The 24446-nt window shown below is 37.5% G+C and overlaps 1 protein-coding gene across 1 annotated transcript in view; it reads right to left on the bottom strand.

Annotated features, from left to right (window-relative positions):
* MSH3 (mutS homolog 3) overlaps positions 1-24446 on the bottom strand; it is a 226955-nt gene that overhangs the window by 189327 nt on the left and 13182 nt on the right. The window contains exons 4-8 of the mRNA XM_058440757.1: positions 21802-22014; positions 19759-19875; positions 19259-19378; positions 16992-17135; positions 13034-13200 (exon numbers count right to left, since the gene is read on the bottom strand). Coding sequence (XP_058296740.1) covers positions 13034-13200; positions 16992-17135; positions 19259-19378; positions 19759-19875; positions 21802-22014 — 761 coding nt within the window. The remainder of the gene's footprint in view (positions 1-13033; positions 13201-16991; positions 17136-19258; positions 19379-19758; positions 19876-21801; positions 22015-24446) is intronic.

The following is a 24446-nucleotide window of genomic DNA, read 5'->3' on the forward strand; positions in this document are numbered from 1 at the left end:
ATATATATTTATATATGTACATATATATGTACATATATATGTACATATATAAATATATATATGTACATATATAAATATATATGTACATATATAAATATATATATACACTCACACATATATATGTAAGTTCTGAGTTTTGATACGGCAAATATCTCTATGTCTTTCAGTGCTGTCTTACTTATTATTGGCCCTTTGATCTATCTTTTTAAAAGCAGCTTGTCAGTTTCTGTGAAAAACCTCACTGTCCTTCTGATTAGAATTGCACTGAAAAACATTCTAATGTACCCTACTATGTACTCACAAAATTGTTTTTTAAAAAAAAAAAAGAATTGCATTGAATTTATATTAAGGAGAACTGATATCTTTATGCTAGATCTTTCCATTCATTAACGTGTTGCATCTTTCCAGTATTTATTTAGTTCTTTAATATCTTTCAGTAAAGTTTCCAAATTTTCTTAAGACCTTATTTTCTTTTTGGTAAATAGAGTCTTAGATAATATTATTGTGGTTGCTATTTTGAATAGTATCTTTTAAAATTTTTTTCATTTTCTATTTGTTGGTGCTGTACTAAAACACTATTCATTTTTATAAACTGATCTTATATTTAATGGCATTGCTGAATTCTTATTACTTCTGATAATTTGTCACTTCTAGATTTTCTATGTAGGCAATATTTGGTCTGTGAATAATGTCAGCTTTAGGATTTTAAATACATAGTCTAAATATTAACTACTTTTCAGTTGTGCTATTCAAAAATATATTTCTGGGCAGTATCTGATCAGTTTCAGGTAATAAGAATGTACATATAAAATAATCTATGAATAACATTTATTAATCATAATGTATTAAATTATGAGTTTAATTATTTTCATGGATAATTACAAACGTGATAGGAATTGGAGAGAGGATTAGAAGGCATATACAGACAGAGAGATTATCTATAAACAGATAAAACTGTAAAAAAAGGAATTTCATGAAATACCCTTACTGCACGTGATATACTCTGGAAACTTCTACTGTATTTTTTTAAAATGTTAGTCACAACCTACCAAACTGATTTCATGATCTTAGGTTAAGGTCTTAGATCAACTGGATTATCAGCTTTTAAAATGAATATTGCTACATGCTTCAGTTTCTGCATTTCTGTTTATGTTTAAGATCACATTAGTAATAAGGAGCACTTAACGGTTAAAGTTTAATGAGAAAAATAAAACAGAAGTAGTTTTAAAATTGAACTGGATGGCCAGGTGCAGTGGCTCACGTCTGTAATCCCAGCACTTTGGAGGCCAAGGCAGGCGGATCATTTGAGGTCAGGAGTTCGAGACCAGTTTGACCTACACAGCAAAACTCCTACGAAAATACATCTCAGCCGGGCACGGTGGCTCATGCTTGTAATCCCAGCACTTTGGGAGGCCGAGGCGGGCGGATCACGAGGTCAGGAGATAGAGACCATGGTGAAACCCCGTCTCTACTAAAAATACAAAAAATTAGCCGGGCGTGGTGGCGGGCGCCTGTAGTCCCAGCTACTCGGAGAGGCTGAGGCAGGAGAATGGCGTGAACCTGGGAGGCGGAGCTTGCAGTGAGCCGAGATCGCGCCACTGCACTCCAGCCTGGGTGAGAGCGCAAGACTCCGTCTCAAAAAAAAAAAAAAGAAAAGAAAATACGTCTCTACGAAAATACAAAAATTAGCCGGGTGTGGTGGCGGGCGCTTGTAATCCCAGCTACTGGGGAGTCTGAGGCAGAAGAATCGCTTGAACCCAGGAGGCAGAAGTTGCAGTGAGCCAAGATTGTGCCACTGCACTCCAGCCTGGGAGACAGAGCAAGACTCCCTCTCAACAACAACAAAAATGGAACTGGTACACTGGTACCCAATGGAGGGCAAACCACTTAAGTCATACTGTGGTCTGAAGACAGAAAAAGACTGGAAGATGCTAAATGCAGTCGCTCATGCCTGTAATCCCAAGAACTCGCAAGGCTGAGGTGAGAGCATCACTTCAGGCCAGAAGTTCGAGACGAGCCTGGGCAACATAGCCAGAACCCATCTCTACAAAATTTTTTTTTAAAAATTAGCTGGAAGGGGTGGTGCATGCCTGAGTAGCCGGGACTACCAGTATGTGCCTGATTCGTATGTTGCTCAGGAGGCTGAAGTGAGAGGATCTCTTGAGCCCAGGAGTTCAAAGCTGCAATGAGCTATGACCACGCCACTGCACTCCAGCTTGGGGAGCAGAGCGACACCCCTACTCTTTAAATTAAGCATGCAGGAAAGGTTTGAGCCTTTACACAGCATATTACAGCAATATCATAGCACAGGATCTCGTGAATACTGAAGATATGACACCTTTATTCTGTACCTTACTCTCAATTTTGCTGTGAGCCTCAAACTGCTCAAAAATAAATAAATAAATAAAGCTCATCAAAAAAAAAAAAGAACTTCATCCTCAGTTGGGGATATATCCCCTTGAATTGGTAGGAACAGTTTATTTTTAGCAACAGAGCATCACCCTTCATACCAAATAATCATTCATTTATATTTTATTAGTTTCATACATTTATTTTAATCTCAAATTTTGCTTGGACTTTATTCCTGTTAAAATAGTCATAAAACCTAGAGCACTAAGTTTTCGGTTTATAAACATTTAAGTCACGTTATAATAAAACTAATTTAAGTCAAATGGGTGAGGAGGTTAGCAAGAATTATTTTTTCCTTTAAAATAGACTTTTTTTCACTTTTACAACAAACATATATTAACTTTGTAATTTTTAAAATTATAATTTAACAAATTTAAATAAGAAAATTCTAACACAAAGTAGTAAATTAAAAGGTTGGTAGGCCAAATTTGAGAAACATCTAAATAAAGTATAAGCTCCTCCCACTAGTGCCCAGCATCCTCAATGAAACAGCTCCAGTCTTCCTCTCTGGCCTTAAACATAATCATTCAGCAAATACTCACTGAACAGCTCTTCTGCACTAGATTCTGTTGCAGGCTACTCTTGACCCATATATTCCTAACACTGCAGTCAACTCGATGTTCCCAATTCCCTTTTCTCATCCTGTGACCACACTTCCTGGAATGCCCTCTTTCTACCCAGCCCCACCTTCCCATCTAATTTAGGCGCTATGTTATTCATATCTATATGCTACCCACTGTTTGGTATGCCATTCCACATTTACTTGGCTCTAAATATCTAAGAATTATATTGAAATGACTTCATAAGAACCCACAGAATTGAGCTTATTAAACTTTGACAGAATAAACTGTAACACTGCAATCACGAAATTGGTACCATCAAGTACTGACCACTTAATAACATTTCGTATGTGTGAAACACTTCCTCTTAACCAAATTAATGAGTAAGACCTGTTGTTGTTTCTTTTACTCTCATTCTTTAAAAAAAAAAATTGAAATCTTTACACTAATGTTTAATTCAAATGACATTAGAAAGAAGTTGGACTTCAGCCATAACACAGATACCTAATTTGCATAACAATTCCTCTGATAATTATATAGTCTCACAGTTGTCAGTTCATTTTGGCACCAAAACTCTGCTAAATATTTTCCATTAAAAACTTGAAAGTCAAAGTACAATAACACAAAGTAATAAGTAATTTCTACTGTATAAATTAATTTAATAACAGATGAACATAAAATGAAAATGCTACTATGGTAATTTCAAATATGTGTCACCATAAATGACATTCAGGTGGTACTATGCTTCCGCATAAAGAATCATGTTAGATAATACTTTTGTTAAACCTCAGATGATGTAAGACTCTCTGTGGCCAAAAAGACATAATAATAATGTATTTCTAACACTGAAAGTAAACATATTAGAGGTTATTCTTATTCCCCAACATTAAGATTTCAATGTTTTCTTTAAATCTGCAGCATACACATCTGTCTTTGAGGAAGCACTTATGTGTTCAAGCATTTATTTCAAAGGTCAGATAGCTAAAGTCACTGTGGTACCACAGGACATTCTTCCACATGTCTTTTTCAAATGATATCAATGAGCTAAGGCTAGTTTTTAACCAAGTATCTTTCCGAATGTCATACAGTTTCAGTAAATTATAACAGTCAATAATGTAAAAAATCAGCTCACATCATTGGTTATATCACGTGTGATAAATTATAACTACACATCCCTACCTTGTCCTGGTTCTCCACCTAGCTCTTTAATTCCTCCCCTTCTGTTTGTATTCTTGCTCCTATTCCCAACTATTGGCATTCTCTAAGCTCCTTGATCTGATTCTTTTCTCTGTATCCACTTTTTTCTTTAGGGAAATATTTATTTTTAAAATTCAACTGTCCCATCTAGGCAGTACACTCTTCTCTTCCCTTCTATCATGCCATTCCTTTTCCCAGAAACCTTACTGCCTTCTATAGGAATCCATACCAGTTTGCTGGATTTCATAGGACTTCACTCTTTCTTTCTCAATTCTCAACATGAAAGTTCCCTCTAATCAGAGAAATCTCCCTTCTGTCTTCACACTTCTCTAATAATTCCAGCCTGTGTGCCTCAGACCTCATATCACTTCCATACACACAAAACATACCCTTCCTCCCTCCCCATTACCAACTCAAAGCCTTCTATTCTGCAAATGTACCAGCCTACCCTACCTCCTTCATACAGCCTTCCTTGGCTATGCCAGTGCTCAGGAAGCTCTCATTTCTTTGAACACAAAATTAAGGGCCATTTGTGATGTTCATCTGATTCACCTTAAAAGTCAGTTTCCTTTAGAACTAGTAAATATTAATAGTATTGTTTATTGCTTTCTAAAGCTTTTCCCTCAACCATTTCTATAAACATACAACATGTCTAAGTTAAAGCAACCTTAACTGCAATTGATAAAGGGCTCAAGACTATTGCTTTCCATTTGTTTCTTTCTCTACATTTTTACAACAAAAGAAAGTGTAACAAGATAGTAAGACTGATTCCCTAAGATCCAGGCTGAAATCTTACAAACATACTTTACATAAATAAAAATAAATAACCTAAGAAAAATTGATAGCATATAATTATTTAGGAGTAATAATTTTAGATTACTATCATCTCTAATATTTGTTCTGAGTCACAATACGATACAAAGTAAGTAAGTCTGTACTTTCAGATATAAAAAGAAATGTGAAGATTTTAATAACCATTGAACAGTAATTCACAGAATACAAAATCCTTTGGAGACCTCTTGTGGTTAAAGTTAAGAATACCAAAAACCCTAAAATTTTAAGATAGACACTCCACAATTCCAAGCCATTCTTTTGCCTTTCCTCACACAGCTTTAACATATTATGTCTTCAAAATTAATAAAATATTATTAACCAGTAACTGACAAAAACTGCTGTTTTTACCTTTAGGTATACAGCATAAGAAAAAGATGGGGTACTTAATCTGAGATACAAGAAACTACTTATCAGTGTTTAAAACAGACAAGAAGGTATCACCAAAAACAAAACAAATTTTGTACTTGCAAATTTAATACTGTACTGTTTACTGGTTGTAAATATGGAAACAAAGAAGGTCATTATATAATGACATAGGGCTCAATTCAGCAAAAGGATACAATAATTGCAAATATACATGCCTGAGGCAGGCGGATTACTTGAGGTCAGGAGTTCGAGACCAGCCTGGACAACATGGTGAAACCCCATATCCTGTCTCTACTAAAATACAAAAAAATTAGCCAGGCGTGGTGCCGCACGCCTGTAATCCCAGCTACTCAGGAGGCTGAGGCAGGAGAATCGCTTAAATCCGGGAGGCAGAGGTTGCAGTGAACGGAGATCACACCACTGCACTCCCCCGTGGGTGACAGAGCAAGACTCTGTCTCAAAAAAAAGAGAGAAAAAAAAAATTGCAGCTGGATACTTCAACACCCCACTTTCATCATTGGACAGATCTTCCAGACAGAAAATCAATAAAGAAACGTCAGACTTAATCTTCACTACAGACCAAATGATCCTAATAGATATTTAGAGAACATTTCATTCAATCGTTGCAGAATACACTTTCTTTTCCTCAGCATGTAGAGGATCTAATCATTATAGCATGAATGATCTAAACATTCTCAAGATTAGATCATATGTTAGGTCACAAAACACGTCTTAAAACATTCAAAAAACTGAAATAATATCAAGAACCTTCTCTGACCACAATGAAATAAAACTAGAAATCAAAAACAAGAAGAATTTTGGAAACTATACAAACACGTGGAAATTAAACAATATGCTCCTGAATGACCAGTGGGTCAATGAAGAGATCAACAAGGAAATTTAAAAATTTCTTGAAACAAATGATAATGAAAACACATACCAAAACCTATGGGATAGACTGACAGCTGTACTAAGAGGGAAGTTTATAGCTAAAAGCACCTACATCAAAAAAGAGGAAAAATTTCAAATAAATAACCAAATGATAAACCTTGAAGAATTAGAAAAGCAAGAGCAAACCAAACCCAAAATTAATATAAAATAAAAATGAAAATCAGCAGAAATAAATGAAATTGAAACAAAGAAAATACAAGAAAACACACCAAAAGTTAGTTTTTTGAAAAGATAAAATTGGTAAGACTTTACCCAGACTGTGAAGAGAGAAACCCCAAATAAATAAAATTAGAGATGACAAAGAAGACATTACTACTGATACTACAGGAATTCAAGGGATCATTAGTGGTTACTATGAGCAACCATATGCCAATAAATTTGAAAATCTAGAAGAAATGGATAAATTCCTAAACACATGCAATCCACCAAGATTGAACCACGAAGAAATCCAAAACATTAACAGACCAATAACAAGTAACGAGATTGAAGCCATAATAAAGTCTCCCAGCAAAGAAAAGCCCAGGACCCAATAGCTTCACTGCTAAATTCTACCAAACATTTAAAGAACTAGACCCATGTTCCTCAAACTATTCCGGAAAAAAAAGGAGAATACTTCCAAACTCATTCTACGAGGCCAGTATTACCCTGATACCAGAATGAGACAAATTCATATCAAATAAAGAAAAGCCAATATCTCTGATGAATACTGATGTGAAAATTCTCAGCAAAATACTAGCAAACTGAACTCAACAACACATTAAAAATATCATTTATCATGACCAAGTAGAATTTATCACAGAGATGCAAGGATGGTTCAACATATGCAAATCAGTCACTATGATACATCATATTAACAGAATGAAGAAAAAAACATAATCATTTCAATTGATGCTGAAAAAGGATTTGATAAAATTCAACAACACTTCATCATAAAAACTCTCAAACAACTGGGTATAGAAGGAACATACCTCAACACAATAAAAGCAACATATAAAACAGACCCACAGCTATTATCATACTGAATTGAGAAATATTGAAAGCCTTTCCTCTAAGTACAATAATGATGCCCACTGCCACCACTGCTATTCAACATACTAGTCCTAACTAGGGCAATCAGACAAGACAAAGAAATAAAGGGCATCCAAATTGGAAAGGAGGACATCTAATTATTCTTGTTTGCAGATGAGATGATCTTAAATTTGGAAAAACCTAAAGACTCTACCAAAAAACTGTCAGAACTGATCAAACAAATTCAGTAAAGTTGCAGGACACAAAATCAACATACAAAAAGTAGCATTTCTATATGCTAACAGTGAACAATATGAAAAAGAAATCAAAAAAGTAATCCCATTTACAATAGCTACAAATAAAATAAAATATCTAGGAGTTAGCCAAAGAAGTGAAAGATCTCTACAATGAAAACTATAAAACACTGATGTAAAACACTGAAGAGAACACACAAAAAAGGGAAAGATATTCCATGTTCATGAATTGGAAGAATAAATAGTTAAAACATCCATACTACCCAAAGCAATCTACAGATTCAATGCAATCCCTATCAAAATATTGTGACATTTTAAACAGAAATAGAAAAAATTAGCCTAAAATGTATATGAACAAGAAATGACTCAGAATAGCCAAATATATCCTAAGCAAAAAGGACAAAATTGGAGGAATCACATTACCTGACTTCAAATTATACTACAGAGCTATAGTAACAAAAATGGCATGGTACTGGCATAAAAACAGACACACAGGCCACTGGAACAGAATAGAAAACCCAGAAATAAATCCATATATCTACAGTGAACTCATTTTTGACAATGATGCCAAGAACACACACTGAGGAAAGGATCTTTTCAATAAATGGTGCTGGGAAAACTGAACATCCATATGCAGAACAATGAAACTAGACCCTATCTCTCACCATATACAAAAATCAAATCAAAAATGGATTAAAGACTTAAATCTAAAATGTCACACTATGAAACGACTAAAAGAAAACATTGGGGAAAGTCTCCAGAACACTGAACTGGGCAAAGATTTCTTGAGTAATAGGGCAACCAAAGCAAAGATGGACAAACGGGATCACATGAAGTTAAAAAGCTTCTGCACAGCAACAGAAACAATCAACAAAGTGAAGAGACAACCCATGGAATGGAAGAAAATATATGTAGACCACCCATGTGACAAGGGATTAATAACCACAACATATAAGGAGCTCAAACAACTCTACAGGAAAAATCTAATTATCCAATTTAAAAATAAACAAATTGAATAGACATTTCTCAAAAGAAGACATACAAATGGCAGCCTGGTATATGAAAAGCTCTCAACACCATCGTTCATCACAGAAATGCAAATCAAAACTACAATGATATACCATCTCACCTCAGTTAAGATGGCTTTTATCCAAAGACAGGCAATAATAAATGCTGGTGAGGATGTGGAGAAAAGGGAACCCTCATAGACTGCTGGTGGGAATGTAAATTAGTACAACCACTATGGAGAGTAGTTTGAAAAAAAACTACTAAAAAACTAAAAATAGAACTACCACATGATCCAGCAAACCCACTGCTAGGTATATACTCAAAAGAAGGGAAATCAGTATATAGAAGAGATATGTGCACTCCCATGTTTACTACAGCACTATTCACAAGAGCTAAGATTTGGGAGCACCCAGGTGTCTGTCAGCAGACAAATGGGTAAGGAAAATGTGGTACATATATACAATGGAGTAGCATTCTGCCATAAAAAGGAATGAGATCCTGTCATTTGCAACAACATGGATGGAACTGGAGGTCATTATGCTACATGAAATAAGCCAGGCACAGAAAGATAAACTTTGCATGTTCTCACCTACTTGTGGGAGCTAAAAATTAAAACAATTGAACTCATGGAGATAGACAGTAGAAAGATGGCTACCAGAGGCTGAGAAGGGAACTGGGGATGGTTAACAGGTACAAAAAAAATAGAATAAGACCTAGCATTTGATAGTGCAACAGCACGACTACAGTCAAAAATCATTTAACTGTACATTTTAAAATAACTAAAAGAGTATAATTGGATTGTTTGTAACACAAAGGATAAATGCTTGAGGACATGGATACCCCATTTACCCTGATGTGATTATTATGCATTGTATGCCTGTATGAAAATATCTCATGTAACCCATAAATATATACATCTATTATGTACCTACAAAAAACTAACCATGCCTGGCTAATTTTTGTATTTTTAGTAGGGATGGGGTTTCACCATGTTGGTCAGGCTCGTCTCGAACTCCTGATCTTGTGATCCGCCTGACTTGGCCTCCCAAAATGCTGGGATTATAAGCATGACCCACTGCGCCCAGCCACAGAAAATTTAATTAAAAAAAAAAAAAAAAAAAAAACTTCCTCTTACAGAGAGCCTTCTACAGCAGGTACTATTGCAGGCGCTTTACCTGTATTAACTTATTTAATCCTTACAACAACCCCATGAGGTAAGCACTCTTAATACCCCCAATATAAAGGATACTGAAGGACAATACAGTAGATAACTTACTCAAAGTCACTAAGGGGAAGAGCTCGTTTTCCAACTCAAACCCTGAGTCACAAGAGTCCACACTGTTTGACCCTTGCTAACTTTTGAATTTCCTCTACTTCATTCTGTCCATAGATATAAATTAGCTGTAGGAACTCCACAGAAATGCAGATTTAACTTTTGACTTTGCTTAGTCCAATATGCAAATAAAGTGAAAATGATCGAAGGATACAAAAAAAAGTGCAAAGAACAAAAAATTACACATGGTCAGTAAACATAGGGAAAATTATTTACAATGCTAACTAGAGAAATTCAAATTAAAATAAGACAAAAGCAGGCATTAAATTTGGTAAAACCCATATAAGACACCTAAATTATCTTTGATATGCCAAATTCAAGCTTTTAAATCTCATGTGATGAACAAACATTTAGGAATATCACCAGTCAATTAATGCTGCTTGCCAAACAAAAATTCACTTTTGACAATGTCTGTCATTATGAAATATTTTGGTATTTTATTGAATTTCGCCATTGTTATTTTATAAAACTAAGCAGAAAACAAAAAAATGAATGTGTTGATAAAACTGATTGACTTTAGACTCAATCTAAATTAATAAAATATATACTAAGTTAATTTAATAAAATATATACTAAGTTAATAAAATATAAAGAAAAATGAACTAAATCAAAGACAGGAAATCATAATTTATCCATTTATCATAATTTATCATAATTTATCCATTCCATTTCTATATTCATTTTTTCAGTATTACAAATACTGTTATGATGAATATCCATATATAGAAATATTCATGTGCATTTCTGATGATTTCCTTAAATTCCTGAAAATGGAATTAACTGGATCAGCGGGTATGAATGTTTATAAAGCTCTTGATTGCCATTTCTCATATTACTATTTCTAGCAAGGAAATGATAGGAAATATTGAAAATACAATATAGAAGCTTACCTTTAAAAATTTTTTTCGAGATTTTATTAATTTTTTTAGTTCTGTAAAAGCAGCACTCCTTACAAGTTTACTGTTTGACTTTTAATTATTCAAGTTTGAACACATGGTCAGAAAAGGATTAAGATCAAAATGAAGGGATTTGATGCAAAATTTTTCATCTATGTGACTGGCAAAGATTATTTAAATGATCACCCCCACTGTGAGTAAAGGTTCAAAGAACCCTCCTAGACTGTACTGGTAGAAGTATAAATTGATATTACCATTTCTAGCAAGCAATCAAGAGCTTTATAAACATTCATACCTTCTGGTCCAGTTAATTCCATTTTCAGGAATTTATCTTAAGGAAATCATCAGGAATGCACATGAGTATTTCTGTATATGGATATTCATCATAACAGTATTTATAATACTGAAAAAATGAATATAATAAAAATGGAATGGATAAATTATGATACACTTATATGACAATGATGTGTACTTATTTTAAGAGTACCTACTGAAATATTAGAGGATAAACTGATGCTCCCTAGGATTTGCTTCAAAGCCAATAATCCAGGGAGAGAGAAAAGGGGAGGGAGTATAGAAAAATGAGAATGGTCCTGAGAAATGCTGAAGCTGGCTGGTAGAGTCATAGGAGTTCATGACACTATTCTGTATAATTTTGTGTATGTTTGAAATTTTCTGCAATAAAGTTTTTAAAAATGGGTAATTTTAAAGTTAGAAAAAAAAACACACAGAATACAAAAATGATTTTGCAGCAGGAATGCAAGTTCACAAATGGAAAAAAGTGATATACACACACGGAAATAATGTGCCAAAATGTTTAACAGTCATTTTCTCTGGGATACAGAATTCAACTTATGAATTTATCCTTTTTTTTTGTCTTCTAAATGAACATATATTAGTTTTATAATCAGAAAAACAAATTATGAAAGCTACTTTGAAAGAAATTAAATTCAAACGAAAATGAACACAACACTAAGGACAAAGAAACATATGAAACTTCACTTAATCAATCAGTTTGATTTTCTTTTTTTTTTTGAGACAGAGTCTTGCTCTTTCGCCCAGGCTGGAGTGACGTGGTGTGATCTTGGCTCATTGCAACCTCTGCCTCTCAAGTTCAAGCGATTATCCTGCCTCAGCCTCCGGGGTAGCTGAGATTACAGGTGTCTGCCACCACGCCCAGCTAATTTTTATATATATATATATATATTTTTTTTAGCAGAAACAGGGTTTTGCCATGTTGGCCAAGCTGTCTTGAACTGCTGACCTCAGGTGATCCACCTGCCTCAGCCTCCCAAAGTGCTAGGATTACAGGCATGAGCCACCGTGCCTGGCCTTGATTTTCTAAATGATTTGCCTACCTACTACATGAAAATCCTCATGGGCTTCTCTGCCTAGTCCAAAGTCCAAATTCCTCAATATACAGTCTACTTCGCTGAAGCCCCTGCACACCTTTCTGGTCTCTTTCCCACCACACTCCAAGTGGCAGTACAGTCTTTCCAACAAGGCACCTTCACGTTTAGCACTTAATACATCATGCCTTTAAGTCTAGTTAGGCATGCACACATCTGCCTCTCCTGTGGGGTTGTAAACTCTGCCAGACATATATCATAACCACATCTTCTTCCTCTGCATGCACAGTGCCTAGCACACCGCTTCATACATAAGTGGTCTGATCTTAGATCCAGTAAACAAAACCACTGGACACAGCCATGAATTGAAACTTGCAGCACAGACAAAGCATTTCCAAAGTTACATAAACTTTGTAAGAAGTGAACTCTAAATTATCTCCAGAAACTGAAGATTACCAATAATTAAATATCATAAACCCCATAATTATCAAATAATATCATTAAATAATATCAGAAACCTCTTCAAAAAGACTGCCTTCTAAAGTCCTACATTAAGGTGATAGTAGGGGTAGGTGGTGTTTCTTCTCTGTTTTTTAGATATGAGATCTCACCTTAGTTGCCCAGGCTGGTCTCAGATTCTGGGGCTCAAGCAATCCTTCCTCCTCAGCCTCCCAAGTGGCTGGGATTACAGGCATGTGCCACCATGCCCAGCTTTGTTGTTTTACTTTTTTTTTTAATTTCCACTACTACAGTGGAAATATAATTTTTGTAAGTAAAAACTATTTTTAGCAACTTTAGTAAGTATCAGTTTTGGAACTAAACCTAAGTTTCGGAATCAGTATTATATTCCAGTGATGTGCCAACTTACCTAACAGATGTGGCTCTGTGGATGAGCGCCTCTGTTTGCTCCGACAAGGCCGAAGGAAGCAGCAGCTCTACTGGCTGCAGGCTTGACATCCGGGTTTCTAGCTCTGAACGAGAAGCAGAGTCCTGGAAACTATCAAACACAACCTCACCTGTGGCAGGCTGCACTCCCTAAAAACAAATACAAATATAATGTTACAGAAAAAATGTATTTCCCCAGTTATGGCTATAACACAGCATAAACATGGAAAAAGTAAAGATGATACACTCGGGAGTATGTATGTACTCTATTTCTAAAGTGTTAGAAACCTGTCTGCTTTTCGAGACTCTTACATGAAGAGTCAGACTCACAGATATCTAAATGATACTATAAATCAGATTTCCGAGAGCCGCCCTGAATACAAGGCCTGGAGTTAATATACCTAATGGAGTGACTATGGCAAGTTACCAAACACTGCCAGGCCTCAGTTTCTTCCTCTGTAAATGGAACCAAACCAGCCTACTTCTCTCATAAGGTTATTGTAAGGATCAAATTATAAAATAAACAGGAATTATCTGTGAACTATAAAGCACTGTACAAATAGTAGTTATCACTCAAAGTAACAAGTGATATGGTCCTAGTAACCAGACCACCAGAACCGTAGTAAATTACTACTTCATACATCAAAGTAACACATAAGAAGTATACTTTACCAAACTCTGAATGAAGCCCAAGTAGACAGTCTATCCAGTGGAATAATCATGCCAACTTGAACCTACTCCCTAACATCCTAAGCCAGTAGTAGCAAAGATAAACTGGAAAAGATCATGGTTTGGAGAAGTGATAGGAAGTTTCTAGCCAAGGTCCCAGAGTGACAATGGAGTAGAGTCAAGATTCAAACCCAGGAAATCTGACTACTCCCCAGTCCACACTGTTAGCCACTACGGATGCTTATGAAAGCCATGGGGCTAGTTACAGGCTGCATTAGCTAAAAAGAGGAAAAATCACCAACCCCTATGTTCATATATGACTGATGGAAAGCCACTTCTGACAACAGCAAGGCATTATCTAGGAATGTTGAAGTATCCATACCCCATAATTCAGCAATTCCTCCCCCAAGGATATACTCTGGAGAAACTCAGGCATTTGTATACGATACAAGACATACAAAAATATTTACAGCAGCATTCTCTGTACAACTGTAAACTAGAAAGAATGCACATGTCCATCAACAGGAATGAATAAACTGTAGATCATAAAATGAAATAGGAAAAGGCAATGAGAGAACTACAGCGACACATGTAAATAAATCTCACATACAAAATGGTAAACAAAAGGAGCAAAACCCAAAACAATACACACACTATATTTACATTTGTATAAAACGTTTAAGGTGGTAAGGCTGGAACTAGAAGCTCCAACTAAAAGCAAGGAAATCATCATCTTAAAAGTCTGGACTACAGTCACCTCTGGAGGGAATGGACACCCAGGGATCTTATGGGTTGGAGGCAGTGTTATAGCTCCTCTAACTGTAATTAAGGAACATCCTTAATTCTAGCCCAGAGGCTTTCTCTGGAGCCTAGAGAGATGGACTATCAGTACATAAGGATACACATGTAAATTTATATACCAATCTACAAACCAAGCATTTACAAAAACCAGGCACAGATGTTAAAGTAACAAATTTTTCAGTCAGCCAAATTCCCTTTTTCTTTAATCAGAGAAATGGTCTATACTGTAATACCCACAACATCTATCACCCTGTGTGATATGTGACACACTGAGAAACCTAAAATCAGTCTGTATAAAACTGCACTGCTCAGACTGAAGGCACAGAGCCTGACTGCAGTGGTACTACAACAGCAAAGCCCTTTGAATTTTAGACTAATTACCAATACTCAAAAGGTGACTCCCAGGTACTGACCAGGCAATGGGTGACACCCATTGTGACAGGGAAAACAGTGTTGAGGGTAAAAGAAGATCAGATCAATTTCGGCCACACTGAGTTTGAGGAGCCAGAGGAAATTCTAAGTATCTTTGTTCAATAAAAATTTGGATGCAGGAGCCTGGAGCTCGGGAGAGGTGCAGCCTGGACCCAGAGCTCAGGATGTCATCAGCCCAAAAGTGGTTGCTGAAGTAAAGGACAGCTCCAAAGAAAATGCTTGAAGGGCAAACAGCTGTTGTCATTTTTCCGAGTCCCAGTTCGCACACATGGTTAACTCTGGCGGTAAGCCAGATGGTATTTCTAAATGCGCTAAGTAGGAATTATATACTATCAACTCTGTTCTTTAGAAGGAGTTTTAGGTAAATATAAAATAGCACATTACATATGTTAAAGCTTAAAAGTAAGTAACTTTACTATTTGTATATAGGTCCAACTGTCTGTAGCTAGATAAAACGTGCTTCTCAAGGATAAAAATATCACTTAGAGCTGTCTAACACCAACAGGAATGCTAACTCTCTGAAAGAAGGGCTTATTGGTTAAGCAAATGTCAAGTTAACACAGAGTTATGCAGTCAAAATAAGGTATTAAAAGGCACATCGGAGACATTCAGATGCTAAGAACTTTTGTTGATATTGCCACTGACCATAGAAATTAGAAAAAGCAAAGAGAATTAGTTTTCACTTGGACACAGTTCCACTTGTGCTTAACTTACAACAGAAAAGGGGTGTCTGATTGTTCTGAAGGGCCTTAAAAAGTCTAAGACTTTTAGCAGAGTCAAGTCTGTAAATGAGCAAATTTATTCACAAACTGCCAGAAAATCAATAAAACTATGACTTGGCCAGGCGTGGTGGCTCACGCCTGTAATCCTAACATTTTGGGAGGCCGAGGTGGGCCGGCCACCCGAGGTCAGGAGTTCAAGACCAGCCTGTCCAACGTGGTGAAACCCCATTTCTACTAAAAATACAAAAATTAGCCTGGTATGGTGGTGGGTGTCTGTAGTCCCAGCTACTCGGGAGGCTGAGGCAGGAGAATTGCTTGAACCTGGGAGGCAGAGGTTGCAGTGAGCCAAGATCACACGATTGCACTCCAGCCTGGGTGACAAGAGTGAAACTCCGTCTCAAATAAATAAATAAATACAACTCTAAATCACAAATTACATTTATCTAGAAAACTGTTTGTAAATAATCCTAATATTAATTTAGTATGGTATTTTATATCAGCCAATTATCATTTCTCTTTAATTATCCCTTCCTCCAAATCTAGATATAATACCACAGTCATTCATGTTTAACTTCAAATCCCTAGAGGAAATTTATAGAACACTTTGCCACCCATGCTTGTGTTGGCTTAGTGTTTTATTCTGCTATCTGCACACTGTCCACACATGTCTGCCATTGTGTCTATCTTCAACCTTAAAATCTCAGGGCAAATGGACCAAGACCATCTGGATCTCTCCATAGCATAGAGTATTGATATGGTTTGGCTGTGTCCCCACCCAAACCTCATGCTGAATTGTAATCCCCATTGCTGAGGGGGAGACCTGGTGGGAAGTGATTAGATCGTGAGGCCAGATTTCCCCCTTGCTGTTCTCATGACAGTTCTCACAATATCTGGTTGTTTAAAAGTGTGTAGCACTTCCCCCTTCACTCTCTCTCCTGCTAGACTTGTGCTTGTGAAGATGTCACTGCTTCCCCTTCGCCTTCCGCCATGATTGTAAGTTTCCTGAGGCCTCCTCAGCCATGCTTCCTGTACAGCCTGTGGAACCATGAGCCAATTAAACCTCTTTTCTTTATAAATTACCCAGTCTCAAGTGGTTCTTTATAGCAACGTGAGAATGGACTGCTACAAGTACCAAGTAGCCATGAGAAAATTGTAACTAGCGATTTAACATATAATATCATGAGAAAAATATTTTTCTTGTATAATTATCTGAAGGTACACTTCATCAGATATCCTTATTATAAACCACACATGATAGGTCATATTTAGAGATACCATGAACAACTAACATTTGTTCCTCACCTTCAAAGTACTTACCACAATGCCAATAAAAATGTTGCCCTTTTTTTTGTCCCTAACATTTTCCTTATTTTCAGAGATGCACAGAAGATAGCTAGTAGAAGTATCAGTCATTATCTCATCAACATTTACAGCATCATCCAGCTTGATTAGGGGATTCACATTTAATAATAATTAAAGAAAAATAATTATTTTTATATGCTAAATTCTAAATCCTAATATGCTAAATTTCCAATAATATTAACTATTTTCTCCTTTAAAATAATGGTTCACAGCCAGGCGCAGTGGCTCACACCTGTAATCCCAGCACTTTAGGAGGCCAAGGTGGTAGGATCACTTAAGGCTAGGAGTTTGAGAGACCACCCTGGGCAACAGAGCAAGATGCTGTCTCTACAAAATAAAAAAATAAAAATAAAGAAAAAAATAATAAAATGATGGTTCATTTCACCCAGTACTTCTGCCCTTTGCAAAAATCTTCTGCCCAGTATTCATTCTTCTGATTTATTTGGATCATAGTTGCATGCCTTATCTTTCCTAAGATATAAAGATCATGAAGACAGATAACCAGTATCTTACTTCCAAAGGGCTTAGTGGAGTACATCAGACCCCATGGAGGCCCAAATATCAACCCACGTCTTCACTTGGATAATGCTGGGACTTGAATCCTTAACAATCCCATAATGTTTAATTCCACAATTCAAAGTATAAATACACTAAAATGGTGTAAATTATTTTCCTCTTTTAATGTACCTAAGAGCTCCCAGATACAGCAAGAGAATTTTTTAAAGACATGAGAAAACAGAAACATATATACATTATATGTGCGTGTATGTCTGTGTATGTGTGTATAAAATGAGCCCATTAACTAAACCTCAGGGATGACAGCTGATTTGCGGCAAAGTCTGGACATATCTTTGGACATCAGGACATAGGACCCATAAAAGCAGCAAAGGAAAAGCAGGTAGGGGGACTGTACTAGAAATGGGCTTCAAATAAGAGAGTCAAGCTTTGGCAAAAGAAAAAATAAAAATACCAGGTTCTTACAGCCTGATCAGCTTAGAACAACACAAGGCTGTTAATAGTTTGGAGCCCATTTTGAGTGATAGCTGTTCCCTATTTATAGTATTCATGAAACAAAACAGTCCTTAGAATTAGATGAGCTGAGAAATAAGCAGATCTGTAATAAACCATAACAGAAATAATACTTTCACACAGTAACATTTAAGGCCTTCTTATCCCTCCATTCTTCCATTATCAGAGAACTGATTCCACCCCATAGTAATTTTTTTTAAACACACCCTGGTCTAATTTTACATATAATTACTTGGCTTTTGAAATTGACAATTTTGCTTTTGAAATTATTTGGCATCAAATAACACACTGCATTTATGAATGACCATAAATTTAGGGGCAATCATTATGCATACTGAAAAATCTTACCAAGTGAGAAAACTTCATCCACAGCCCATTTTCAAAAGTAATAAAATTTTTATAAAGTTAAGAATTAATGAAGACAGGCTACCGCTATATTTTATAGGCATTTAACTCTGTCTTAATTCTGACTTCAGCAGTTTTCTTTTCACATTTTGAATTTTTGGTTTGTTTGTTTTTTTGAGACAGGGTCTCACTCCTGTCACCCAGGCTGGAATGCAGTGGCATGATTACGGCTCACTGCAGCCTTTACTTCCTAGGCTGACGTGATTGTCCCACCTCAGCCACCCAAGTAGCTGGGACTACGGGCAAGTGCCAACATGCCTAGCCAATTTTTTGTATTTTTTTGTGGGGGTTTTGCCATGTTGCCCAGGCTGGTCTCAAACTCCTGGGCTCAAGCAATCTGCCCACTTCAGTCTCCCAAAGTGCTGGGATTAAAGGCATGAGCCACCGCGCCTGGCTTCAATAAGTTATTTTTTAGGTCTCACTTTGGAAAGAACCTGAGGAGCTTGTAGGCCCTAAGCACCTAACTACTACCCACAAATGGGCTAAGGAAGATACAATTTCAAATCAGATACTTGACATCGTCTTTTATTAGGGTTGCCTTTTTTCTTGCTCTTGAAGTATGATGAACTGACCTTCTACTATGACATGTGAAAAGATGCTTGTTTCCAGCCACTGCTTCCCTCTTGAATAGCACACCTAATAAAGGGTTCACCTTAATGCCTCTCAACTCATCTAAAAAGTTCCCAAAGAGCAACTAAAAACAAACAAACAAACAAACAAACAAAACCTGCCATCTTCAAACAAAGCCCTTGTATCATTTAAGAGAAAAACTCCCATCCAAAAAGGATATCTTCTCCAATAAGTGTAGATTTTGTATAAATGGCCGTCAATTTCCGGGAAAAGAGTGAACTTTTGTTGTCTCCAATGGCCTTTAATGCTGCAGTTTCAGTTTGCTTCACAACTCCCACCTTCAACAAAAATAAGAAATATTGATATCAAATGACAAAAAATGACTTGTAAAAACTCCTTTCAAAATGTTTAAAGGTTAATTCTGAAACGGTTAAAATAATCAGCCCACAATGTTCAGATGTAGGGCTTAAAGGAGTTGACAAGGGTGGATAAATCACTAAGAAACACTATCACAGAGTTTAAAAATTTACCCTAAATATCTAACAATATGTTAAAAACTCACAAATGTAAAATACTAATAATTATGAAACACTTTCAGTTCTCTAAAATGCAAAATTCTAAACCAATTGAAGCCTACCTACCACCTTACAAAACACATTTGCACTCTCTGGAAGAAAATCCCAATTTCCTTTTCCCACAAGTTAAAGCAAAAGCTGACCTTATATCCTTTTGCCACCAGGCGGCGTACATGAACAAACAGTCTGTGAGTAGGTATACTTGCTGTCATAAAGTTGTGATCTAAATGGCAATAAATATTGAGCTCTCGGGCTGCAATCTAAAAAATGAAAAAAGAAAATATCAATAAATTTATATTTTAAGATTCCCTACGTGATGTTGGTTCACTTTGTTAAAAATTAATCAAGGTATATATTTAGGATTTGTACACTTAATCTAAATGTGTACTATGTCAATAAAAAGTTTTAAAAAAAGTTCCCTGTATAGAAGCCTATGGTTTAATGTATTTTGGGCAGTTCCAGTGACCTAACTTCAGTATCAACATCTGTATCTACAAAAGACTCAGAAAAATATGATAGGTCTTCTATGTCCTTAGAGCTTTCCCTACACAAAGACTATCCAATACAGAGATCATGAGACTGTAAAAGAGTAAGAATTCGCTACATGGCATGTGCAAAGGACTGACATTTAGAAGACACTACAGAGTATGCAGAAATGATGAACCCATCCGGACAGTGGAATCATTGAAAAAGTAAAAAGAGAAGCCTCAGGCTGGCTAATAATTAATGATGCATGACTGATAGAAATATAGAACCATGAAGCACCATCTGATTCCCTGATTTCCTCTAGAAAGCACCATGGCTTAGATATTGCCCACTGAAGCCATGGAACTCTAATTCCAACACTCTCACCCCCCAACCTCACCCCTTCTCTGAACTCTATTAGTCCCTCACAGAAGGGCAGAAAAACATCAGCCTTTACCGTGGTCAGGCCTGAATTTACCATTTAACCTAGATAGTTTCTCTCCTTTGCCTAGGGGATGCCAACTACATATTTGTTCCTGCCCTCAGAAAACATGGTGACACTATCTCAGAGCCTAATTTAATATCACAGAACACAGCATAATGCATCTGACTTAGAGAACGTTGCTTGGCTGCCACAGAGGATTTAGGAAACTTGAAGAAAAAAAGTTGGCCAAGTCTTTACTTCCCATGCAGGAGGTATAGACGTGCTACCTCATCACTCTCTGGTGTACAATCCAAACAGGTCTCAAACTATAGAATCATCACAAGCATTCATGACTTCCAACAAAGGTCTCATCTGCAATACTTTCCCTAAGTTTGCCCATGAAATGTTCAAATTTCACTTTCAACCTTCTTGACTAGGGCCTGTAATAAATATTTCAACATTAAATACAATTTTTTTTTTTTTTTTTGAGACAGTCTTGCTGTGCCGCCCAGGCTAGAGTGCAATGGCAGGATCTCAGCTCACTGCAACCTCCATCTCCTGGGTTCAAGCGACTCTCCTGCCTCAGCCTCCTGAGGAGCTGGGACTAAAGTCATGCACCACCACATCAGCTAATTTTTTTTATATTTTTAATAGAGATGGGGTTTCACCATGTTGGCCAGGCTGGTCTCAAACTCCTGACCTCAAGTGATCCACCCACCTCAGCTTCCCAAAGTGCTGGGATTATAGGCGTGAGCCACCACACCTGGCACAATCCCAATTTAGACTAAGACACCAAGTTGACTGACACACAAAGAGATCTGTAAAACTTCAAACAACTTCTGGTGGTAGCTGGCAAAGTTCACGTGTTCTTCCACTGAGACTTAACTTTGTTCCTGGCTATGAAAATTCATAAATTAAGGGTAAACAGAGGAACTTCTACACATCTCAAAAATGTTTTCTTGCTTGAGTCTTCATTAGAAAACATATTTACATGATTACAGTTTATTCACTAATTGACTCATCCAATAAACTTTGGATGGATAAAAATTATTGGCCTAGTACCATGGAGAATAAGTGCTAACATTCCAATAGAGACCTCTCACTTTTTCCCACCAAGTCTGGTTCCCACCAAGTTTCTTGTGTTCATTTTTAGTTTTTACTTTACATAACAGTATTTTTTAAAAGGTGATTGATCAAATCAGCTTTTATATAAGGTCAGAAAATGAAACAAAAATACTGAAAAATATCTAAGGCTAGACAAGAAAAACATAAAATAGTGCCTGAAAAAACTACTTACCTCTGCATCTTCCCCAAAGAATCTATACTTATATCCACATTCCACACACAAAACTGCATCTTTGTGCTGCTGCTTCATTTCTATGTATTGTAATTCTAGTGGCGTATAGATGCTTTTGGACCGTTTGTTAGCTGGTTTGGAAGCAGTTTTCTGTAAATTTTCATGACTTGTATTTGATGATCCAAACTGACTGAGATCAAAAAGTGTTGTGTCCTGGCAACCAAAAGATTATTATAAAGTTTTAAAAATATTAACCACAATAAGAAGTTCCCAGAGACGGAAAATGAAAATCTGGCAAAAAGCTAACACTTAGGGAATCTAGGTGAAAAGTTTATAGAAGCACATTGTAGCATTCAGGCAAACTATCCATAGGTTACAAATATTTTCAAAGCAAAAGGTTAAAAAAAATTATGAACCAAGTAAGTAAGCTATCACAGAATTTTTATGCAAATTTTGAAAGTCTAAATATCTTAATGTTTTACATACTTGTTTTTAAATTTGATTTCATTAAATCTATTATTAACATTTATTTTCTTATTATTATTTATTCTCAGGTGTGTAATGCACAAAAGGCCAATGGCGACAAATCTGGCTCTCTCTCAGGAGTAGGGCAAAACCACTTTGAGCAAAGCATGCCAACAGATAAAGCTGCACTTAATGTTTTATACTTCCAAGCACACTGTAAAAGACAGCACATTCTATAAATTCTTATAGAAAGAAAGAACCATGATTCTCTTGGTAAAGAAACATGAGAAAGAGCTGTTAAAAAATATACAGCACAAGGCCACATTTTCAACATTAGTACTCCTACTATTCTTACCTTTCTGTGAGGAACCATAATTAATTCCAATTCACAGCTTAGGGAAAATTCCTCGCTTATTAGACTTAATTTAGAAAAATGTAAATGAGACAAATTTATAGGCTAAATCCAACTTCTAATTAATTACCACTCTGTCACTGCCAACTTCTAAAAATTTACCCAGCTCCCCCTACAATCAAAAATATGGCCTAAAAGTCTAGTGACCAAAAAGAAGAGAGAGGCGAGAGTGAGAGAGAAGCAAAATGGCCCAAGCATGGGAACCCCAATCCAAAAGAAAACCCAGAAACATGTATACTTTGTAGTTCCCAAATGTTTAAAACAATTTAGCTTCACCGGGACATCAGGTAGAGATACTAACTTTTCAAAAAAAAAACTCAATTTATTTGAACAGTGCAGTCCAACAAACCTCCAAAGATCAGCAATAAGAAGACGGTGAGGTGTGGAGAGGTTGCCAAGAGAAATCCAGGTCATTATGATGGCAATGGCAGCCCACCTGGAGCAGCCACTGCCGTAACGCCAGCTGCGGTAGGAGAGGCGTAGCCAGGGCTGCATGCTCCACAGAACTGACAGGAGCCAGAAATGGGTGGAAGAAGCCTCATCCCCTTCTGAGTTGGCAGGGTGAGAGCCTCACACTCCCTGGGCACAGCTGTGGCTGCCCAGTCCTGGCTGCAAACCTGGGCATCCCTGTGCTCTTGGGGGCTGGGAGCAGGCAGGAGCCCTGCCCTCCTGGGTGCAGCTGCAGCCACAGCTGCCCAAGCTGTGGCTGTGGACCCGGGCATCTCTGCACTCTCAGGGGCCCAGAAAGGGAATTCCCCCTCCTTCTGCAGGCTCAGAAGTACCTGCTCCAACTGCCTGGCCTCTCCCAGCTCCCAGGACCCACTCTGATCTCAAAGTTGAGGCCAAGCCTAGGAACTGGTGCAACCTGGCCGGATGTGCACATGCTCAGGGCAGTGCTAACATGCCAGCCCCCTGCTGCCTCGGCCCCCTCTGGACTTTGGACAATGATGAGCATGGGAAGGAGGATGAGGGGGCTGAGGGCAGCTCAGAGCTGTCCTGCAGGTGCCCCATGGCACAAACAGCCTGGGTGCCACGGATGACGGCAGGAGGCAGACAGGCTCCTGGGCAGAAAGGGTCAGGTCCGGGTGAAGCCCCACCTTCAAGCCAGGAACAGCCTGAAGCCTGGGGGCCAGGCTGACAAACCAGAATTAGAATTACAGTGCTTTTTCTGAGCCCGCCCATGGCATCCCATGAACCAATCAGCACACACTTCCTCCTCTCAAGCCCATACAAACCCCCAGACTCGGCCAAACTTGAAGAGACAAGCAGACAACCTGCCTGCAGAGAGGAGCTACCCACTCCAGGGTCCCCTCTCTGCTGAAGGCTGAACACTTCTCACTTGATGGGATGCCCTGCCTGCAGAAAGGAGCTACCCACTGTGGGTCTCCCCTCAATGTTCTGTCACTCAAGAAAGCCCCTCTTTGCCTTGCTCACCCTCCACTTGTCCACATACTTCATTCTTCCTGGAAGCAGGACAAGAACTTGGGACCCACCAAATGGCAGGGCTAAAAGAGCTGTTAACACAAACAGGCCTGAAACACATCTCTTACTTGCCACACTGCAGCAACAAGAAGGAGAGAAGAGAGGAGAGAAGAGCTGTGGACCTTTGGGGAGCTCAGACCTAGGGGCTCCTAAGCCAGGTCTATGACACCCTCTCTGGGGCTCTGCAGTTTCTGGAATCTCCAAGCTTCTGGGCACCACTGTGTTCCCTCGTGCCAGCCATGGACGCTGTCTGTGGTACACCTGGTCCAGCCCTCACTCATGCTGG

Source organism: Hylobates moloch, unplaced genomic scaffold (assembly GCF_009828535.3).
Source record: "Hylobates moloch isolate HMO894 unplaced genomic scaffold, HMol_V3 SCAFFOLD_6, whole genome shotgun sequence".
Taxonomy (NCBI): Eukaryota; Metazoa; Chordata; class Mammalia; order Primates; family Hylobatidae; genus Hylobates; species Hylobates moloch.